Genomic DNA, 20,378 nt, shown 5'->3' with positions numbered 1-20,378 from the left:
AAATCAGTGGAGAAAGAAAGACAAAATAGTAAGTCAGACAGAATTCCATGTTAGCTTGCAGATGCAGGCCAATGATTTGAAAATCTACTTTTTCAATTGTCTCTTATTTCGTTGCAGCGATTGTAATTATACCCACAAGTGCACTTATCAGATTTTTTTCTTGTTTCTATTGTCATTTCACGTCCACAATTATAGGTCACTTCATGGAAACTATATTAATCTTTGTTACGACCTGATGAGCGGTGGGGGGTATAGGCCTTATGATAGCAATGAGTCTTGTCGGTTTGTTTACTTTGTCTGCCATGTACATGTTTTATTATTTTTTGCTTGTATGACATAATGATAAAACAAAACGCACTTACAATATATAGTATGCGCCAATTAGGCCGAATTAGGATACAAGGGGTCCCGTGTGTTTGTTCGTGTGTTACTGGTTTGTTTGGCGGCGCAGCCCGGATCAGGAAGAAAGGTACTGTCCCTTATTAGTCTGGGTGCCAGAGGCTGAACCTTGTTTTACCGTCCACCCAATGTTTTTTGATGGTTTTACCCTATTTCGGGGATGCTGAACCCGAATCTGGATGATGCAACTCTTGCATCCTTGAGGGTTTTGAGATATTCAAGATGGCCGCCAAAATGGCCGCCAAAACCGGAAATTCCCACGTATTTCCTTCTAAATGGTGAGATATTGAAAACAATTGATGGTTTTACCCTATTTCGAGGGTGTTGAATCCGAATCTGGATGATACGACTCTTGCATCCTTGAGGGTTTTGAGATATTCAAGATGGCCGCCAAAATGGCCGCCAAAACTGAAAATTCCCACGTATTTCCTTCTAAATGGTGTGAAATTGAAGATAATTGATGATTCTCCCTATTTAGAAGGTTCTGAATCCGAATCTGGATGATGAAACTCATGCATCCATGAAGTTTTTGAGATATTCAAGATGGCCGCCAAAATGGCCGCCAATCAAAACTAGAAATTCCCATGTATTTCCTTCTAAATGTTGAGAAATTAAAAACAATTGATGGTTTTACCCTATTTCGAGGGTGCTGAATCCGAATCTGGATGATGCAACTCTTGCATCCATGAACTTTTTGAGATATTCAAGATGGCCGCCAAAATGGCCGCCAATTAAAACCGGAAATTTCCATGTATTTCCTTCTAAATGGTGAGAAATTAAAAACAATTGATGGATCTACCCTATTTCTAGGGTGTTGAACCCGAGTCTGGATGATGCAAACCTTGCATCCTTGAGGGTATTGAGGTATTCAAGATGGCCGCCAAAATGGCCGCCAAAATGGCCGCCAATTAAAACCGGAAATTTCTATGTATTAGCTTTTAAATGGTGAGAAATAGAAAACAATTGATGGTTTTACCCTATTTCGAGGGTGCTGAATCCGAATCTGGATGATGCACCTCGAGATAGTCAAGATGGCCGCCAAAATGGCCGCCGAAACGGAAACTCTAATGTATTTCCTTCTTATAATTGGTGAGAAATTGATAACAATTGATGGCTTTACCCCATTTTTTTTTTTTTTTTTGACTGAAAGATTTCAGGTTTTCGTCAATGGCACAGTTTGAACTTGCTGTATATACAGTGAAACCAGCTCTACCGGATATCTTTGAGTTGGTACGATACAAGTGTGCCAGCAATGAACCCTTCAAGACCACAGATGCGGTTGAATAATTGCAATATTACACTGTTTCCTCTACATAATATGGATAAGTTTTGAACACTAACAATTAATGGACAAGACATGTTCATCTAAATCATATTGTGATAGTGATGTAGAGAAGTGTACTGAAATTACCCAACATATTACCTGTCTTTATAATCCATGAGCAGTTTTAATCTCTTCATCCATGAACACTCAAATTGGTTATTTGGTTTATATTGGTGGTCTTGATGACATTGTTAAAGACACGAATGGGACATTTTATAGTTATGATTCAATTTTTTCTTCAATATGATGTAACATTATGTATATGTACATGTACACCCTCGTAGTAGCTCCATGATTGTAATGCAAGTGTATCTGGGGTGTTCTGTCTTGTGATGTGCAAGGCGGCGGCATGCAGGCAGTGGCAGTAGTGCCCAGGAACCTACTCTGGTGAGCGAGCAGCATGGGATGTAGCCCCGGAGACCCGCCGCCCAACACTGTACGTTGTACGTTGGGGCTGCTGGTCGCAGTTACATGGGATGATGCTGAGCTGCAAACAATGGACCTTTGTGGTGAAAGGCTATGTTTAAATCAACGCTGTTTTCACTCCACATGAATCGCAATATTTTAGAGAGACTACAAAGCCCATTTTAGGCAAGTTGATCGAGAAGGCGCATCACTGTGACTCTGTGAGAAAATACGCAAATTTACAAGACTTTCGCCTCTACGTCGTTACGGCTCATCGGCTAGGTATGTAAAGGTAAACCCTGTCCCTGGCTGGGCCGCCGCAGGGGCGGCGCGGCTTGGGCTGGTTGGATGGACTAGTAGAGCTCGCGCTCCTGCTCCTGTAAAGTACTAAAGATATGTACTTTTTGTTGGTTTTGTGAAGCATGGTCACATTTAGAAAGTATGTAATAAAATTGTTTGAATATACTTTTTACAGAAGGCACATTCGTAGTTGTGTAGAGATCAGCAGATATCTTGATAATTGAGGGTAACTGAGAATTATACTTCACGTTAAGGCAGATTGCGAACGAGGGTGGCAGTGACAAGACCACAGTACACTTTCTATGGAAGCATACAAAAAAGACTGTGCAAATAAAAACAGACACGAACGAGGCCGGTAACAGGCCGTACATGCATCGCACACTAATCTCTGTTGCATAGAGATCTGTGCTCGTATGAATTATGATGTACTTTTAGTAATCGTACGATGTGGTCATGACTTGTGGAGCTAGCAACACGTTGCCCATACGAGAAAGATCACATGATGCCAAATGATAAGTTCGCTCGAATGTAAGCATACAACCTGTTCAACAGCAAACACTCCACACCTCTCCTCACAGAAAACATGCAACACAAGATACTACAATGTTATAGGCAGTAGTAGTCGATCTACACAGAAGACATCTACATCGTACATGTGCAGAGATGCCAAGTTCAAAAATATTTTATGAGTGAGATTTTTATGACTCGGCATCTCGGCGCTCACCATATGCGCACGCGAACAAGGAGGGTGACCCCCTTCCATGGGCAATGGTAGGGAGCTTTTTTAAATTATTAGCTCTTTAAAATATGCGATGATGCGATCTGGTGCATACTTAAGTGACTATTTTTGACTAATTTTGAAAGGCAAAAAGGAAATATACCTTCAATTGCAACTATCACTTTAATCCTTTGAGCTATGCTCCTTATTTTTGGCCCAAATTGCAGACTTCACCAGATGCGTGAGAAAAATGGGTGCCATGCGTGAGATCGTGAGACAGACCCTTAATGCTTGAGTCTCACGCAGAATGCGTGAGACATGGCAGTCCGGGAAACCCGCTCATGAGGACCGCCCCCGCGTACGAGGACTGTCCCTCCTCGTGAGGACCTCCCCCCGCCTCATGAGGCCCCCCGGGGAACGCCTCATGAGGCCCCCCATTCACTTCTTATTCATCTCACATCTGACGTATAAATTGTCGCAACTTTGCACGGTGATTTTTTGTTACACACACATGTCCACTATCCATGATGAAAAGAAGAAAAAATCCTGTCTGTTTTTTTTTTCTAAAATCGAGTTTTAATCAACCGTTGCAGAGCGCCCATCAAAACATGGGCGCCAGCGCGTTCGCACAATGCAAGACTGCCGCACCTAGCGGCCTGATCCGACTAAATATTTTCGATGCTTTCGATACCAGACTGGTATGTGCTGGATGCGTGATGTGATGCGACGTACGTCGCGTCGCGGGATGATTCCAGAAAAAGCGCCCAAACGGTAAGCGGGCGGCGGAATCGTGGGCGGAATTGACAAAGAAAGTGAACTCGTCATACCTACAAAATGATTATTTTGCTAACAAACTGGAGTATGTCATCTACCCACCTACTCTATCAGTGTGGAATAGTAATTTGGAATATATGGACAAGATCAGGTTAGTACTGATTTAATTTTTCTCGTTACGAATTTGTGTAAAAAGATGTCAGACTTCAGCTTCACGAGGCTGATTCGTGCGCGGAGAGGTGAGAGCCGCAGAAAAAAGCATCGAAAATATTTAGTCGGATCAGGCCGCTAGGTGCGGCAGTCTTGCATTGTGCGAACGCGCTGGCGCCCGTGTTTTGATGGGCGCTCTGCATCGGTTGATTAAAACTCGATTTTTGAAAAAAAAAACAGACAGGATTTTTTCTTCTTTTCATCATGGATAGTGGACATGTGTGTGTAACAAAAAATCACTGTGCAAAGTTGCGACAATTTATACGTCAGATGTGAGATGAATAAGAAGTGAATGGGGGGCCTCATGAGGTGTTCCCCGGGGGGCCTCATGAGGCGGGGGGGAGGTCCTCATGAGGAGGGACAGTCCTCGTACGCGGGGGCGGTCCTCATGAGCGGGTTTCCCGGACTGATGGTACCGGTAGCTCTGCATACACTGTATATTACATGTGATAGTAGATTTCAGGGGTCGCTTTGCAGATATCCTGTCTGTTTTTACTGAAGATCTTTGATCTTTCATAGTAAGTATAGATTGCTCTTCACATTTTGAGATAGGTGCTCAACATGATACTGATAGGAGACACTCATTCCTGACTGACCAAGTCTGAGGTGAGGCAGCTTCCCCTAAAATCCCTAGTGGTGAGGGCCCGGGAAGGCGCTTATTCCTAAAATTTCAGGAATGTGATTGACAAAACAGAGTGATGCGCATAGAGTTGCACATCTCTGAAATGTCTTCTTAAGTTTGTCCACTTTAATAGCACAATACTATATCACATTGATCACTTTATACCCACTGATCTTTGCAAACTCTTATTTAATGCATGACAGATTCCATCTGTATTTCTGCTGAGCCCACATCCCAAGTATTGGAAAGAAAGCACACACTCTGGGAAAGTTGGTACCGGTACTGACAAAAGAGGTTGTGAAGTACAGGTCTATTAAAGCACTGGAATCTCTATATTGAGCCAAGCCCTGTGCAATAAATGGGGCAAAAAACAGGGCTTAAAAGGTAAAATTTGATACCAACAACAATGAAGGGATTATCAGATTAAGCTTCAATTAAACCCTTTATACTCTATCAAACAATTCTATCCATGACTAACTCCAACTTTCAAAGCAGATGCACCATTCTTTCAAAAGTTGAAGAGTTGAAAGTAAAGAAAGTGGCAAGGGTTTTTGAAGGAATGGAAAGGAGAAGGCAATTGTGAGTCCTCACACAACATCAGTGTGTGCAACTTCTTGTTGGTTTGTCATGCACGGTCACTTTATTATCCCTTTTCCTTTAATAATCAAGTACGGCATGTACAAACAGAATGTAGTGCGCACTGGAGAATAACTGTAGTCAATTTGGGCTGGCTAAGAAAAAAAAAATGTTATCAGCAGTAAAACATTCTTCTTTTTTTTTACATTACCAGGTAGTGTTCAATACTGTGCCCCTCTTTCTGTTGAAGGAGGTTTTTTTTTTTCTTTTTTTAAATCCAGGACACAAACAATCAATTGCGTGTGTGTGTCGGATGTTGCACTGCACTACGTTGTGTTTTAATTTTGATTAGTCTGAGAAACATTCTGCCTGTATGCTGTAAGTAAAAATTCTGAATTCTTAAGTTTTTCAGCCCCCCCCCCCCACTTTTTTTTTTTCAGAAAGTATCTAGGGTTTGGCTGTCTACTGAACAGCAGCCGATGTTGTTTTTGGATGTTTTGTTTTGTTTTGTTTTGTTTTTGTTTTTTGGCTTGCCATACGATTAACCTCGGCAGTGGCGCGAGAAAAATGTTAAACCCTTTGTTTTGTTTTGTTTTGTTTTTTATTTCATCTGATTTTGGGATGCAATTAATTGACATCTAAAATTTCTTTCCCCCTTCATCCTCAAATGCAATGGACATTCCTATTCCCATAAAATTGCAAGTAATTGCAGGGTACAAAAATGCACCTATTCTGAGAGGTCCAGGTTCCTTCCAAGTGACTTTTAGAACATAAAGCATTGAGTTTAATAAAGTGCCTTGCTTCTGGTCTAAACTGTGTTTGCAAGGGGCTCGGTAGCTGATGAGTGATACCAGTACTATTGTAGTTGTGATACCCGTACTAGTCCCTGGTCTTTCTTCACTGAGCCAGCACATCTCTTTGGCTGACTGCCACCATAAAATGTTCATGCAAAGTGATGCCATGCACACAACCAAGTATCATCATATTTTATATTCATACTTTCTAGAGTGTGTAATGAACCACACTTCACTGGGTTTGCAGACTACGCTCTGCTGGAAGTCAAGTATAACATTTTACGCTTGTGCACACTTTCTGTTTAAAATTTGACCCGTGTTGTTTTGTTGTGTACATGGGCCTTTATTTGTATTGGTCCTTCTCTTTTGTGATACACCCTAGGGCCTACCTAATATTTCAGCGTGTAAAATGTGGCAAACTGGGCAGACGATGTGATGCATAGAATCGGTAGACCTGTGCTGATCAATATGTGCAGCCAAGTATCATAAGTTTGCACAATTTTTTACTTTTAAGAAGCAGACTGGGTCATTCCCAAAATGCTGCAACTAGGAATTTTACTCTGGCACTGTAAACTCAGCAGAATGATAAATAGAGAACATTTAAATTCGCAGCTACTATAATAATATACTCTACTGCGCATCACAAAATGACATGCATACAAGAAATTCAAAGAGAAAATACATTACTTCAAAAGATGACTTTTTAACCTGGCCTTAAACTCATTAATTGTAACTGCTTGTCTTACAAACGAAGGGAGATTACTCCATAATTTTGGTGCAGTGTGCTCCCATTATAATGAACACATTTAGAATGAAATTCTCTTTACATTGATCACTATCAAAATTCAGATCCCCAAATTATCTGTACTGGAACTGTACCATACTGTATACGCTATAATTTTCGCATACATAAATTTTCGCGAATTGCCGCTGTCACACATTTTCGCGAGTGGTTAAATTCGCGATTAGGGGACCAGAGAAAATATGAAGTGGCAAAGAAAGTGTGAATTTTCAACTTACTAGCAAATAAGAATGATACTAGTTATACACTGCATGAAAAAAACTTACCAAACTCTGCGAACTAGTAAGTTAGAATTCAACATTTTTGAAGTGGTTAAGTCCATCGCGCTAGATTTCTGACGAGTGGTCCCCTTGCGATATGGATTGGCTCTCTACAGTATTCGTTAGACGTGGACGTGCGTAAAGAAGCTCAGCCAGTATGGTCTGTTCGGTAAGCCGTTACATGGTATACTAGTACTGAAATGTTCGTATCATCAAGCCAAGGGATTCATTTTGGAAGGTAATATTTTCGCGTGTTATTAATTTCGCGAATAGCTCCCGACTCACGAAATTCGCGAAAATAAAACCCACGCGAAATATATAGCGTATACCATACAGTATTCCCTGTAACATGATTTCGTCATGCCGAAAGAAAACCCGTCAGTTCCAACAACAACAACAATAACAAAAACAGGAGTAGGCCTTTATACACTGATGGATGTGTAGAGCTTAATGTTTGCACCCTCTTTTCAATATATCTGGGCCCTGTTTTTTATCAAAAGATATAATTGATTTTGAATTTCCTTAACTCTTTATGTGCCATGGTGGAAACCCCCTGTGTGCCACGTTATTCTGAGGCATGAAGGTAGTCATGCTTTGAGAAAGAATTCTGTTTTTCCAGTCTGTATAACTTCCAGAAATTTCTGTTAAGATGGGCATAATAGTAGGCAAAGTTAAAGTGGAATGTCAAACTTCGTTTTGATATAAATTGTATCACCAATCTATTTTCAATTTTTCTTTTGAATGACCAGTTGCTACATTACTATAAAGGCATGACTTTTGCACATAAAACCTTGACAGAAACTTAGAATGTACGAGCAAATCTAGTTGGGAACATCGCTTGATAGCCGACTACCACATAGAATGCAAGCCGTATATGAAAGGAACAAAAGCACGAGAAATGCTTTCGTTGTGCCGCGGGATTAGCAGTAATTAGCGGTTTATCAATCGGTCTTCGCGGCTTTGTTTGTTGAGCAGAATATGCGAAGTTGGCACGCCGTCGACTGAGTCGGACGTGAGAACGTGGCACATAAAGAGTTAACACACAGGCTGTCATAGACTTAATGATAGAAATCAACTTTTTTAATCAATTTTAACTCTTCATAAAACAGGGCCCAGGAGTTGCAAAAATAACCAATCTATTGGCCTATACTCATGCAATGCATTTATTGATCTGCTGTTATTAAATGGTAGTCATTTGATCATTGATCACAGGCTCTGAGAGAGAGAAAAAACAGTTTTGCTTTTCTACTCTGAAAAAAAAAAAGAAAAGAAAAAAAGATAATGATATAAATTCCTCAGCTGAATTGCGGTTTGTGACCTGACCTGTTTTTCATGGAACTGATTTTTGTTGTCTGTACACTGTACGCATGTGCATTGTACAATGAATATTCAATTGTACAGAACTGGGTTGCTTCGCAGTGGCGGATTCAGAGGGGGTGCCCCCTCTTTATTTGGTGCTCAAACAAAAAAAACAAAGAGTACCGGAAAAAACAATAGATGAAACCCAGAAGGTGCACCAGAAATATTGTTCGCACACCCCCCCCCCCCCCCTCCTTTACAGAATTCCTGGATCCACCCCTGCTCTGCACGTATTGTTAAATAGTGGGATGAATAAAAGATTACCAGGCAAATTCAAACTTGTTATCCATGCATAACACATTAATTCTGCCACCCCCCCCCCCTCATTATACCCCTGCCAAACGAAGTTTGAAGGGGGTATGTAGGAATCAGCGGACGGTCGGTCGGGCGGTCGGTCGGGCGGTCGGGCGGGCGGTCGGTCAGGCGGTCGGGCGGTCGGTCCGTTGCAAATCTTGCGTCGCGAACTACTTCCTAAGTTTTCAACCGATTCCCATAAAACTTGGCACAGATGTGTGCCTTGGGTTGTAGATGTGCAAGACGTATTTTTTGACAGTACCCAAAAGTACGTTGCCATGGTAACGGCATATTATGTGCAAAAATGGGTACAAATCTTGCGTCACGAACTCCTCCCACAGTTTTTGATCAATTTTTATGAAATTAGGTACAGATGTTCATCTGAATATGTTAATGTGCAAGACACATATTTCCGCAGTGGCAAAAAGTGCGTTGCCATGGTAACGGCATGTTATTGGTAAAATATAGGGCAAAATGCTTCATGGCAAAACTGCTTCATCAGTGTTCTTCCAATTCTCATGGAATTCATATTGAATGTTTGTCTTAGGATATAGGTCAGCATGACACATTTCTTGACAGTGACAAAAAGTATGTTGCCATGGTAACAGCTCACATATTATGAGCCAAAATGATGGAAAATTTTGTGTTGCAAACTACTTCCTCAGTTTTTGCCCAATTTACATGAAACTTGGTACAGATGTGTGCCTTTGGTTGTAGATGTGCAAGACGCATTTTTTGACAGTACCCGAAAGTATGTTGCCATGGTAACGGCATATTAATGGCAGAAGATCAAGGAAAGATCTTGCGGATTTAACTACTTCCTCAGTTTTTTGACCAAAGCTTATGAAATGTTGTTTTGACCAAAGCTTATGAAATGTTGTTTGGTGGGGGTATAACCAGTCGCTGTAGCGACATTTCTAGTTGGGTTTGATATATCAATTCCCCTGTATTCTGTCATACTGTTAAAAGAAACAAGCATAAAGTACCCAGTACACACATAGGCCTACGTACTTGTACACATGCCCAGGATGCACACAACATTCGTACAAACATATCATAAAGAAAGATGTCATATAATATGCACATAAGACTATAGGTATTAACATGCATTAAAACCTCATCCCTGAACACACCCACACACGGTACTTCATTATAGCCTACTGTGTTTCACAATCCACCATCCATGTCAAATGGTAGGTTCTATGTGAATGCCTTCCATTGTTTAGATGTGGCAATTCCATGAACTTGTGCAATAAACCTTGATGTGTCTCCTGATTATAGAGCAGACACTGAAGAGACACTATAAACAGGCTTCTCAAGTTGAACGCTGTGCCATGCTGGTCAGCAAACCACCTAATTTAGCCACAGAACAACTGGTGGCAGCAGTGTGTTTTTAAGATTTCTACTGAAGGCTTATATATTAACGGCAAAGGTTATACTTTTCCGCAGTGCTGAATTGCCGTCTTTGACCTGACCTGCTTTTTATCGAATTGATTGTTACTCCTAGATACAATTTACTGAACTACATTATAACTGTGCTTATTTATGTCTTCAAGGCGATTTGTTGCAATAAGCTCTCTATTTCTTTTGTACACTAATTTATTTTTCTCAGAGTATTTTGGCATAGGAAAAATTTACCAGCTCTGAGAACAGGCCAAAAAATGATCACAAGAAAATTTATCTTGTGACAATTTTGTTTTCTCTACTTTTTGTGTATAAGTGGAATGGAGAACTGCTTCTATCATTCTGCTCTTTTTTCCCCTCCTTTTTTTGTCTGTTTCTTTGCCTTTCTGATCTGTTTGACCTATCTTCATTCTCAACCACAGGTACACCATGGAGGGCTACACATTTCAGAACTGGGCACAAACCTTCAGCTGTCAGCCAGAGTTGTACTTTGAACCGGACAACGTTGAAGAATTGAAACAGGTAGACCGAACCCATAGTGATTTGTGATCTTCAACTGAAGAATTTGATTGCTAAACTATTTTTTCGCTTTTTATTTATATTAATATCTGTAGCAATATTCTGATAGGCTGATTTGCTACAACATGCATGTCCTATAGACACTTGCCTGAGTACAGTGTATATTCCAGACTTGTCCTCAACGGCTATGAATTGATAAAGTAAAATAAAAAGTTTCCGGTGATGTCTCACTTTTTATATTTATATTTGTCACAGAACAAGGAATTACTTTTTTAGTAGTTGTTTTTTTTTCTTTTAATTAGTTTCTAATTCTTTCGGTGTTGTCGCTGTTTGTTTGGTTTTTTTTTTTTGGGGGGGGGTTGCATTTTTAATGACAAATATCTCAAAGTAGCAAAGTACACAACTTTGTTGCAAGATGTGAATTTGGGGAACATTTCTTTTTGTGCTTACTGTTTTGCGGGCTTAGGATCTGAATTCTCTCATCAGAGTAAAGACAGTTGATATTTAGGTGACTTGCTTGAGTCTCCTGCTAATTGCGTGACAGTCGGCAGCGCTTTGTTATCGATGACACTTTGGCACTCAAACACAAAAGTGAGGCATTTGCCCATCATGAGCTATTCTTACCCCTCAATCTTTCTCCACAGATATTGGCTAGAGCCAGAGAGGAAGGCAAGAGAGTCAAGGTTTGCGGAAGTCGACACTCGCCGTCTGACATCGCCTGCACCACAGGGTTCATGATCAACATGAAGAATATCAGCAGAGTGATAAGTGTAAGAGGAGACAAAAGTTTCAAACGAAACTGATCCTTTTTCCAGTTCAGTTATTTCACCTGTTTGTGACTTGAGAATTTATTGACACAGAAAATGCTATTATTCTACGTGTACATATTGTCCAAAACCCATGGCAGAGAGAGGGTGGGTGTGTTTTCAAACATTTTTCGGTCAAGGGGATGATGGCCATCCAGCGGTGGATCCAGAGGGGGCACACCAGGCACGCGCCCCCTTAATATTTGTTGTTAAAACAAAGGAAATAAAAAGAAAACATGAGATGAAACCCGGAAGTGCAGCGTAGCACCAGAAATATTTTTTGCGCCCCCTCCCCTTTACGGAATTCCTGGATCCGCCCCTGTCATCTATTATATATACTGTTGATTGTGGTTGATTATGAAGTTGGCTGCTTGAATGTAAGATGCATTGCTGAGGGTAACATACTTGTATGCCCAACAATGAAGTCATCCTGACCAGCTTGTACGCATGCTGTTTCATGTTTTATTTTGTCCATGACCCTAATTTAAACACAGAATTCTTTTTGTTGACCTTTGCCCAATCTGGCCTTGATGAATATATGTGTGACAGGAAATTTGCAAATTTAGTATCTTTCAAAATCCATTAGGAAAGTATATTTCTTGTAGTCATTCAACAGCACTCACAACAAAAAAGAAATGAAAAGAAAAAGGAGATGATAAGTTGTAAATTGTAAATTACGTATTAAACCTTTGCACCTCACTGTCATGTATTCTGTTTCCAACAGAGCTTGAAGTACTGATATTCATGATCCTTGACCTCTGACCCCTGTGCACAGGTGGACAAGGAGCGATGCCGCATCACGGTGGAGGCGGGTGTGAAGCTAGAAACGTTGAACGAGGAGATCCTCCCCCAGCACGACATGGCACTGAGTCTGTGAGTCGGTGGTTCATGTCCAGTCGTATAATTCCAGCCCCCTCCTTTCCTCTACTTTCTCTCTCTATCATCATTTTCATTGTCTCTCTTTCAACCCTCCAATCCTCTATAAGCCATCATCTTCTTCAACATTGTTTGTTACGTACATATAACGAGGTCATTATGGAGGTGATAGCGTATCTACACAGTAATTTAAAGCACAAACTGGACATGATGCAGACCAGTTAAATCTCCTTTACATGAATCTCTCTGAAAACTTAAGAGATACATGTCTTGGCAATAGAATACAGAAGCCTCCCTGACTTGGGTGTCGTTTTCAGCGTATTGTGTGGTATGTATTAACACACAAATACCTCTGTGGTAACTCTATATTAAAACTTTCTGCTTTTGGAGTGGGAATGTTTGCAGAGCTACGTTTGAGGCAATTTCATAGAAATATTTGCCACAAGCCTCTTTCTCTCTCCGACTGGTCTTGATTCTAGCTTGGGTGCCATTTCGGAGCAGACGGTAGCTGGGGCAATATCCACAGGAACGCATGGGACAGGCTACAAGCATGGTATCATTGCAACCAATGTAAGTTTAAATGGGTACCTTAATTCAATGAGGTCACTCTAACCCTTATTCATCCCTCAATATTGATTAAAAGATCTTTTTTGAAGTATAAAGCAAATTGAAAAAAAATATATATTTCCTTATTATTGTTTTCTTATCAGGGAAATAAGATTTTTGCCCTATAAATGTTATTCCTTTTTTCATGCATCAGTTTTTATTTTGTGCTGTACGTGTACAAAGTTTACCTGGAAGCTCTGTCTTATAGTAATGATTAACTGGGTTTATGGCAGCCCCAGACTTGGGCTAAATCTTGTCTTACCAACAACTTGCTAATGTACATGTATTTCTACCAGAGCTTTGAATTGTGTTTAATGTACACCTGTAATGACGTTCTGGTCCGATATTGTTGGAGATAAAGAAACTGAAACTTGGATGCATTGTTCTCTTGCATGAGTGTTTACATTACATTTTAAATGTAAGTATTACTATCTTGTGAGCAACACCAAGGGTGCATGTGATTTGTGATTCAGAACTCATGTGATGAAATAAATTGTTGGTCAGCCTGTGTCTTGTTGCTGTTTTTATGCAAGGGCTACATCTTACATTTTCCCTTCTTATCAAACAAACACAAGTTACACTGTATTTTTAACGACATATTTGATATAAAAAGACATAAAGATATTGTGTTTTGTATACCAAACTGAGATGCAAACTCCTCAGGGCTGATCACATGGCATTTTCTCCCGGTGTCAGATTTTGGATCTGGATCTGATGAAGTCTTCCGGTGAGATCGTCCACTGCTCCGAGAAGGAGAACCCGGATTTATTCAGCGCCGCCCTCTGCGGACTGGGAGCACTCGGCATCATTGTTACTGTGACAATACAGTGTGAGAGGACCTACTGGCTGCATGATCTAACCATCCCAAGCACACTGGATGATGTGAGATTCCCCCTCTTGGCATTGTTTCCCATTTTCTCTCTTTTTAAAAAATCTTTCTCTCTTGAATGTCCTGGAAAGGTTCAATCCTAAGATGGAATACAAATGAGTGGCCTGCTCCATGAAGAATTTCAATTTATCTTACGCCCAGATTATTGAGGGCAACTCAATGAATCAAGCATAATTCCAATATTTAGCATAGCCATTGTAAGTTCTGTTTTGTAAAGACACTTGCGCTTGATTTCAAGAAATATTGAGAATAACTTTCAGTGGATGTAGCGATATTTGCGATCAATCACAATGTTGTTTATGAAATGCAATTTGCGATTGATTGTAGCTTACACGCAGTCTTTATGAAACAGGATCCTGCTGTCACAGAATTGGGCCAATATTATAAAGAAGCCAGGAAGAGAATTCCATGTTAATTATTTGAAAGACAGGTACATGTACACACTAATTTTTATTTTTTACTGTCTTTTTTGTAGATTGGTATTATGCACCCTGTTGTATGAGAGAGCAAAGTGTTTGAAAGTACTCTTTTTTTCTTGCACTGGACATATGAAAGTACGTTTGAAATCTCTTCATTTTTTCCTTTTTATCAATCCTCATAGTTGACAACACAAAGTCTTCTTTTGGCAATGATAGCACATGGATATGCTCACTTGGGAACTGATTGTCTACTTCGGGTTTTTTTTTTTTTTTTGTTATATGTGAAGAGTTTGTTTGCAAAAACCGATAAGTCCATTTTTGAAGATTTGAAGTACGGTCTCTGTCATAAAGTACAAAATAATACCTTTTAAATGATATATTGGTCACTACATATAAAAGTATATTTTTGAAGTTATGGTCAAAAGAAGCAAACATTTTCTTATTATTCTTCTTATTTTTCTTGACCTTTAATCGCAAATATCTCCATTTACAAATATGGACTTATCGGTTTTTGCAAACAAACTCTTCATGTGTATACATGTGACAGACTTAGTAATATGTTCTTATAACAGTTCCACATAACTAGACCCACATGTGTTTGGGGGTAAATACCTCTCAAAGTAAGAAGCAGTTATGAATTTACCTATGATGAGGTTCATACAATTTTTACAACTGATATGAATAATTATGTACGTAAATGTGTACAAAAAAGCTCTGGTACAGAGTCACTTCCCTTCACTCACTGTACCTTCTGAAACTCTTAACAATGAATGATAACATTTATGAAAACAAAAATACCAACAAACCATGAAAATGTAGTTTCTCAGACTTACAGGGGGACTTTGTGAACACTGACCACATTACAGGTTCTGGACAATCTTGACCAGTACGTGACCGGCAGTGAGCACTTCCGCTTCTTCTGGTACCCTCACACCGACTTCGTCATGATGTCAAAGGTCAACCGGACAGAGAAGAAGAGGACAGAGGTGAAGTCATCGTGGTTCTGGGATACGTTGGTCGGATTCTACCTCCTAGAGTTTTTTTACTGGTTGAGGTGTGGAGACATTGATTTTCTTTATAGAAGAGGAACCTTTTTTTTTTCATACATAAGTAGGGTAGTATCTTTTGAGTCTAGAAATTGTCCATGAAGTTAGTTATGGATTCTTGCTTCGTTGTAAATATCCAGAATCTGAAAATCCTGCAAATTCTTACACCAGTGCCGTCATTGTCAGTTGGAAAAGGAGTTTATTATAAGTGAATAACTGCAATAACCATGCAAAAGACAAAATCCTTCAGAGTGGGGATGTGTTATCATCAGGAAGTATTCAGAGCAGCTTTAGTTTATAGTAGGAGAATTGGGCAACTTGTCAGTGCTGAATGGAGTTGGCCATAAAAAGTATTTGCATGGTTGTTTATTTACATATGATAGTATGTTTATTTGTCTGCTTTTATATGCACATTTGTCTGTTCATTTTGTGTGGTGAGCTTTGACACACATTTGTATCGTAGTAACTGAGAGGATAAGGCCATAGACTGAATCATGATGTCCTTAGCTCAAGACTCTTCCGGCAGCCATTGTACCTTATGCCCCAATGCGTGGTCTTTATCCTGTCAAAAACTAGTCCCGAGTATTCTTGGGCAGGTGTTTGCGGGAAATGCATTTTATAGCAAATTAGCTCATCCTCGACAGGTTAACCCTTCAGTTTCTTGGTTGTGCGCTTACAAGCATTCACTGACTTTTGTGGTCGCAGAAAACTAAGATAAATTCCAATTCGAATTATGAAGGCAGCCAGCTCTATTGATACAAAGGCACAAATATGAGTGTCCATCAAGATCAAGTAAAGACAGTGTTACTCAACATTTTGTTAGACTTTGATCTGGAGACTCTATACCATCAAACCTTGAATCCTCATTTTCTCTCCCCCACTCTTTTCTGTCTTTATTCTTCCCCCAGTACCTTTTTCCCACCGCTGGTTGCTGTGATCAACAAGGTTCACTTCTACCTGTTTGTTGCTCTCCCTCGAGAGCGTGTCGACATCAGCTACAAGATCTTCAACTTTGACTGCCTGTTCAAACAGCTTGTGACTGACTGGGCAATACCTAGGTGAGTTACTGGATAGAAATGTATTTATTGTTCTCCACAGAGGGCAGCAGACATTTTAGCAGTACATGTAGTTCAGCCTCTGACATATTTGTTTGGTTTTATAGTGCAAGAGAGTGCGAGGACGGATTGAAACTAACAGAATTGTGTCTCTTTGAAGCTGTGTTACTCATTTTGCATGTTTTTGCAAAACCACAAGGACTAAGTGCGTGGATGCCAGCGAATCAGTCCTGGCTTAGATTTTTTGTGGGTGCCTTTGAGTTTTGTGCCATACATTTGTTTACTTTGCTAATCCTACCTTGCTTCTTGTAAAGAGTAATAAACTGATTCACCAGCTACCGTGAAACCAAATTTCCATCTTGTTATAAAGCAAAAAGTCCCAGAAATCACATTTGTATGGTCTCTTGCTCTATCCTATCATTATAATTGTTTAGTGTTCATATTATAAGTATTATGTCAGGAAGAAAAGATATTATTTTTCATTGAGCCATGTGCTAGTCAAATTCTTCCAACAGTTGTTTATTTTGGCCCCAGATTTATCAAAGACCTTGATATCTTTCAATTTGTTGTTATCCTTTAACAATACTGTCAGTGAGATTTGATTGATGAATATTTCGTTTAAATTTTTGGCATATTTTTGTATAATACTGTCTTCTGCGTTTGTGCACAATGTACATAAACACTCTGTAAGTTCAACTTCCTCGATTTGATTTTACATGCACATGAATTTTGAGTTGCCAATTTAAGGGAAGAAGTCTAATTTCTGCAAGTATTAAAGCTCCATGATTTTATTAATTACCACAATGCTGCCCTCTATGTCCATCCCAGGGACAAGACCACTTCCGTTCTAAGAGAACTGAAAAGGAGCTGCGAAACAGAGAACATCTATGCCCACTTCCCGGTAGAGGTGCGCTTCACCCGCAGCGATGACATCATGATCAGTCCAGCCAATGGCAGGGACACGTGTTTCATCAACATCATTCACTTCACGTGAGTCACTTTTTTTTCCTCTCGCTCTCTCTCTCTCTCTCTCTCCTCATTACCTCCATTCTGTGATGGCCCTTATCTCTACAAGCTTGTCTTCTATGTAGGCCTGGGTTTTCCAATAAGTAAATTATTTGTAGCAAAAAAGTTCTTATTATGTGTATGTTCGTATTATTTCTTTTGTGATTGTATCGGGAAATATTTGGTATTGGAAATGATGTGAATTTATTTTGTGCTCTGTGTAATCCAACAATTACTTATGTGAACCTAGAGTGAAGTCTGAGGGTTGAAAACTGCCTGTCCTTGCAAGCTTTGGACAAGTTGTATAGTTCTAAGGCAACATCCATTTCTCCATCAATTTCAGTTTGATTTATGATCATGATTTTTGAATTATGATCACCCTTTGATGTGACTGAAATTTCATGAAGGTATCATATTTTTTTTAAAATAAATATTTGTCTGACTTGATGATTTTATATTGTAGTATTGCTTGTGTGTTTTGATGTTGTACCACGTGATGCACTCATATAATTCCATGTCTTTTCTCATAATTACATACAATATTTTTCTCACTTTTTGTTCCCTGTGCTTTTTCTGTGCAGACCATACGGGAAGAAAACATCCAATCCAAAATACTGGGCCCTGTATGAGGACATTGTCCACAAAGCTGGAGGGCGCCCTCACTGGGCCAAGGTGAGCACACCATCAGCTGCTTGCATTGTATAAGCCTTGGCACATTGAAATTCATACAGAAATACACATTGTAATTTCTTAAATGTCCAATCTGACTTCAGTGCCTTCTTGCATATTATCATCTTTGGTATTTTGAAGTGGGAATATTCAGCCCAAAGATATGAAAAGTGATCTAAAACTAACAACTAAAATGTCAGAAATTCACAATAATTTACAATACCAGGTAGTCTGTGATGTATGAACAACATGTAATTCCAGTTGCTGACAATACCTGAAACAAGTTGCGGATGCCACTAGACACCCCCTAATGAATGCCTGAAGACATGGGGATGTGTAACTTATGGCTCTTTTTAATCTTGTGAAATAGATTTGAATCATGGATTTCCTTACACTTTGATACGCTTTTGCCCATTGGCATGCATGCTAGGGCACTCTCTTTTTAATTGGAACAGAAAGCTGTAAACTGCAGTGATTGACTGTAAGCACACTGTACGTTATTGTTAATTATTATATCCCGTCCTTTGAGATATCTCTAGGGCCTCCTTGTTCGTCTGAGGCCCACTGCTATATGTACATTTAGCTGGGCTAAAAGCCTTGCTATTGAAATCTACAACTGGCCAGGTCATGTTGACCTCTTTATGTGCCACGTTCGCACGTCCGGCTCACTCAACGGCGTGCCAACTTCGCATATTCTGCTCAACAAACAAAGCCGCCCAAACCAATCGATCAATCACTAATCACCGCTAATCCCGCGGCACAATGAAAGCGTCTCTCGTGCTTTTGTTCCTCTCATATATGGCTTGCATTTTATGTGGTGATTGACTATCAAGCAGCGTTCCTAACTAGATTTGCTCGTACATTCTAAGTTTTTGTCATGGTTTTATGTGCAAAAGTCATGCCTTTACAGTAATGTAGCAACTGGTCATTCAAAAGAAATATTGAAAGTAGATTCGTCATACAATTTATATCGAAACAAAGCTTGGCATTCCTCTTTAACTTTGCCTACTAGTATGCCCGTCTAAACAGAAATTTGTAGGAGTTAAACAAATTGGAAGAACAGACTTTTTTCCTCCGAGCATGACTACCTTTCTGTCTCAGAATAACGTGGCACACAGGGGGTTTCCACGATGGCACATAAAGAGTTAAATGGTTCTCTCAATGCCCAAGACATATTGTGGGAAGTTACATGTGTATGCCAAGTGCCACTGTATACTAGTATCCCATTTAGGCAAAGCTGATTGTTCTATAACACACATTTCCCATAGACACCTGACTGAGTATACTCATGAGTAGTCTTCAACGAGTTAACGGATTACTTCACCCTTGTGAATACCATGGTAACCCTCCCTACCCCCTTAAATGTACTATGATAAATATGTATGCTTTCCCGTCCCGTGTTTAAAACAAAGATGTATCAATATCAATACCATGGTTACCACCATACAGGAACATCCTCTGGGTCCTAAGGAGCTGAGTGAGCTGTACCCACACTGGGGCGAGTTCTGTAATACTCGGAAGCAGCTGGATCCCCATGGAATCTTTCTCAACGAATACCTGGAGAGAATATTTGGCCTCTGACTCCAGAGGGAGCACTACTCAGATTGCTACAGTTGTAATTACTGTCACGACCATGTACAGAGAGTGAGGAACTTTGGAGGAGAGTTGGAGACTTATGGAAATCTCTGCTGAACATGAAATATAGTGAAACTTTCATGTGTAATAATCATGTTATTGTGTGAGTACGTATAGTACTATTTATGCGTTGCTGAGTTGCCTGCTAGGTAGGGACATGGTGTTCTGCACATTAGCTGTACTGTGGTAGAACCCCTACAGTGAAGTTTAAATAAATGTGTGTGTGTTTGAGTGCGTGTGTGCTTTTTGTAACATTTACTCCCGAACCTTTATGTGAAATGGATGTATCACTAGTATGCGTTTAAGCTATAATTGTGTTTTTATTCTAAAGTCTTTCTTTTGTGCACATCTTGAAAAAGAGATTATAGAGTTCATTCCTTCGTTTCCCTGAAGGTCCAGTATGAAAGATAAGTGGCTTTATTGTGTGCAAAATGTGACCGTACATCACAAAACCAACAAAAAGTCGCATCCCTTGATTTTACGTGAGGACCCAAGGTGAAATGGGTCAACCAGATCAAGTTTGTCATATTTTCTGAAGAGCTATCTTTTTCTTAACCCTAATCAGGCTGGGCTTTTTTGGCTATGCTATATCGGGGGGGGGGGGGGGGGGTG

General features: G+C 39.9%; 1 protein-coding gene across 1 annotated transcript; it reads left to right on the top strand.

Moving 5' to 3' along the window:
- Window positions 1–2,347: 2,347 nt before the first annotated feature.
- LOC139721786 (L-gulonolactone oxidase-like) lies at window positions 2,348–19,788 on the top strand. The gene is made up of 11 exons (XM_071633110.1): window positions 2,348–2,410; window positions 10,664–10,763; window positions 11,405–11,530; window positions 12,342–12,439; window positions 12,922–13,012; window positions 13,745–13,930; window positions 15,223–15,410; window positions 16,311–16,460; window positions 17,286–17,447; window positions 18,044–18,134; window positions 19,581–19,788. The coding sequence occupies exons 2-11, from the start codon at window positions 10,671–10,673 to the stop codon at window positions 19,710–19,712; spliced, it is 1,317 nt and encodes a 438-aa protein (XP_071489211.1). The 5' UTR covers window positions 2,348–2,410; window positions 10,664–10,670; the 3' UTR covers window positions 19,713–19,788.
- The last annotated feature ends 590 nt before the right edge of the window (window positions 19,789–20,378 follow it).

This window comes from Diadema antillarum, unplaced genomic scaffold (assembly GCF_040938485.1).
Source record: "Diadema antillarum isolate AM-2024a unplaced genomic scaffold, OU_Dant_1.0 scf00000150, whole genome shotgun sequence".
In the NCBI taxonomy this organism is placed as follows: Eukaryota; Metazoa; Echinodermata; class Echinoidea; order Diadematoida; family Diadematidae; genus Diadema; species Diadema antillarum.
The sequence above is the reverse complement of the archived record's forward strand: the minus strand, read 5'-3'. Positions and strand labels throughout refer to the sequence as shown.

Excerpts from the sequence above, each read along its gene's own strand:
- LOC139721786 (XM_071633110.1), top strand. The coding sequence starts at position 10,671 with ATGGAGGGCTACACATTTCAGAACTGGGCACAAACCTTCAGCTGTCAG. Across the intron at positions 15,411-16,310 it reads GAGTTTTTTTACTGGTTGAG|TACCTTTTTCCCACCGCTGG; the intron begins GTGTGGAGACAT and ends TTCTTCCCCCAG. Across the intron at positions 17,448-18,043 it reads ATCAACATCATTCACTTCAC|ACCATACGGGAAGAAAACAT; the intron begins GTGAGTCACTTT and ends TTTTCTGTGCAG.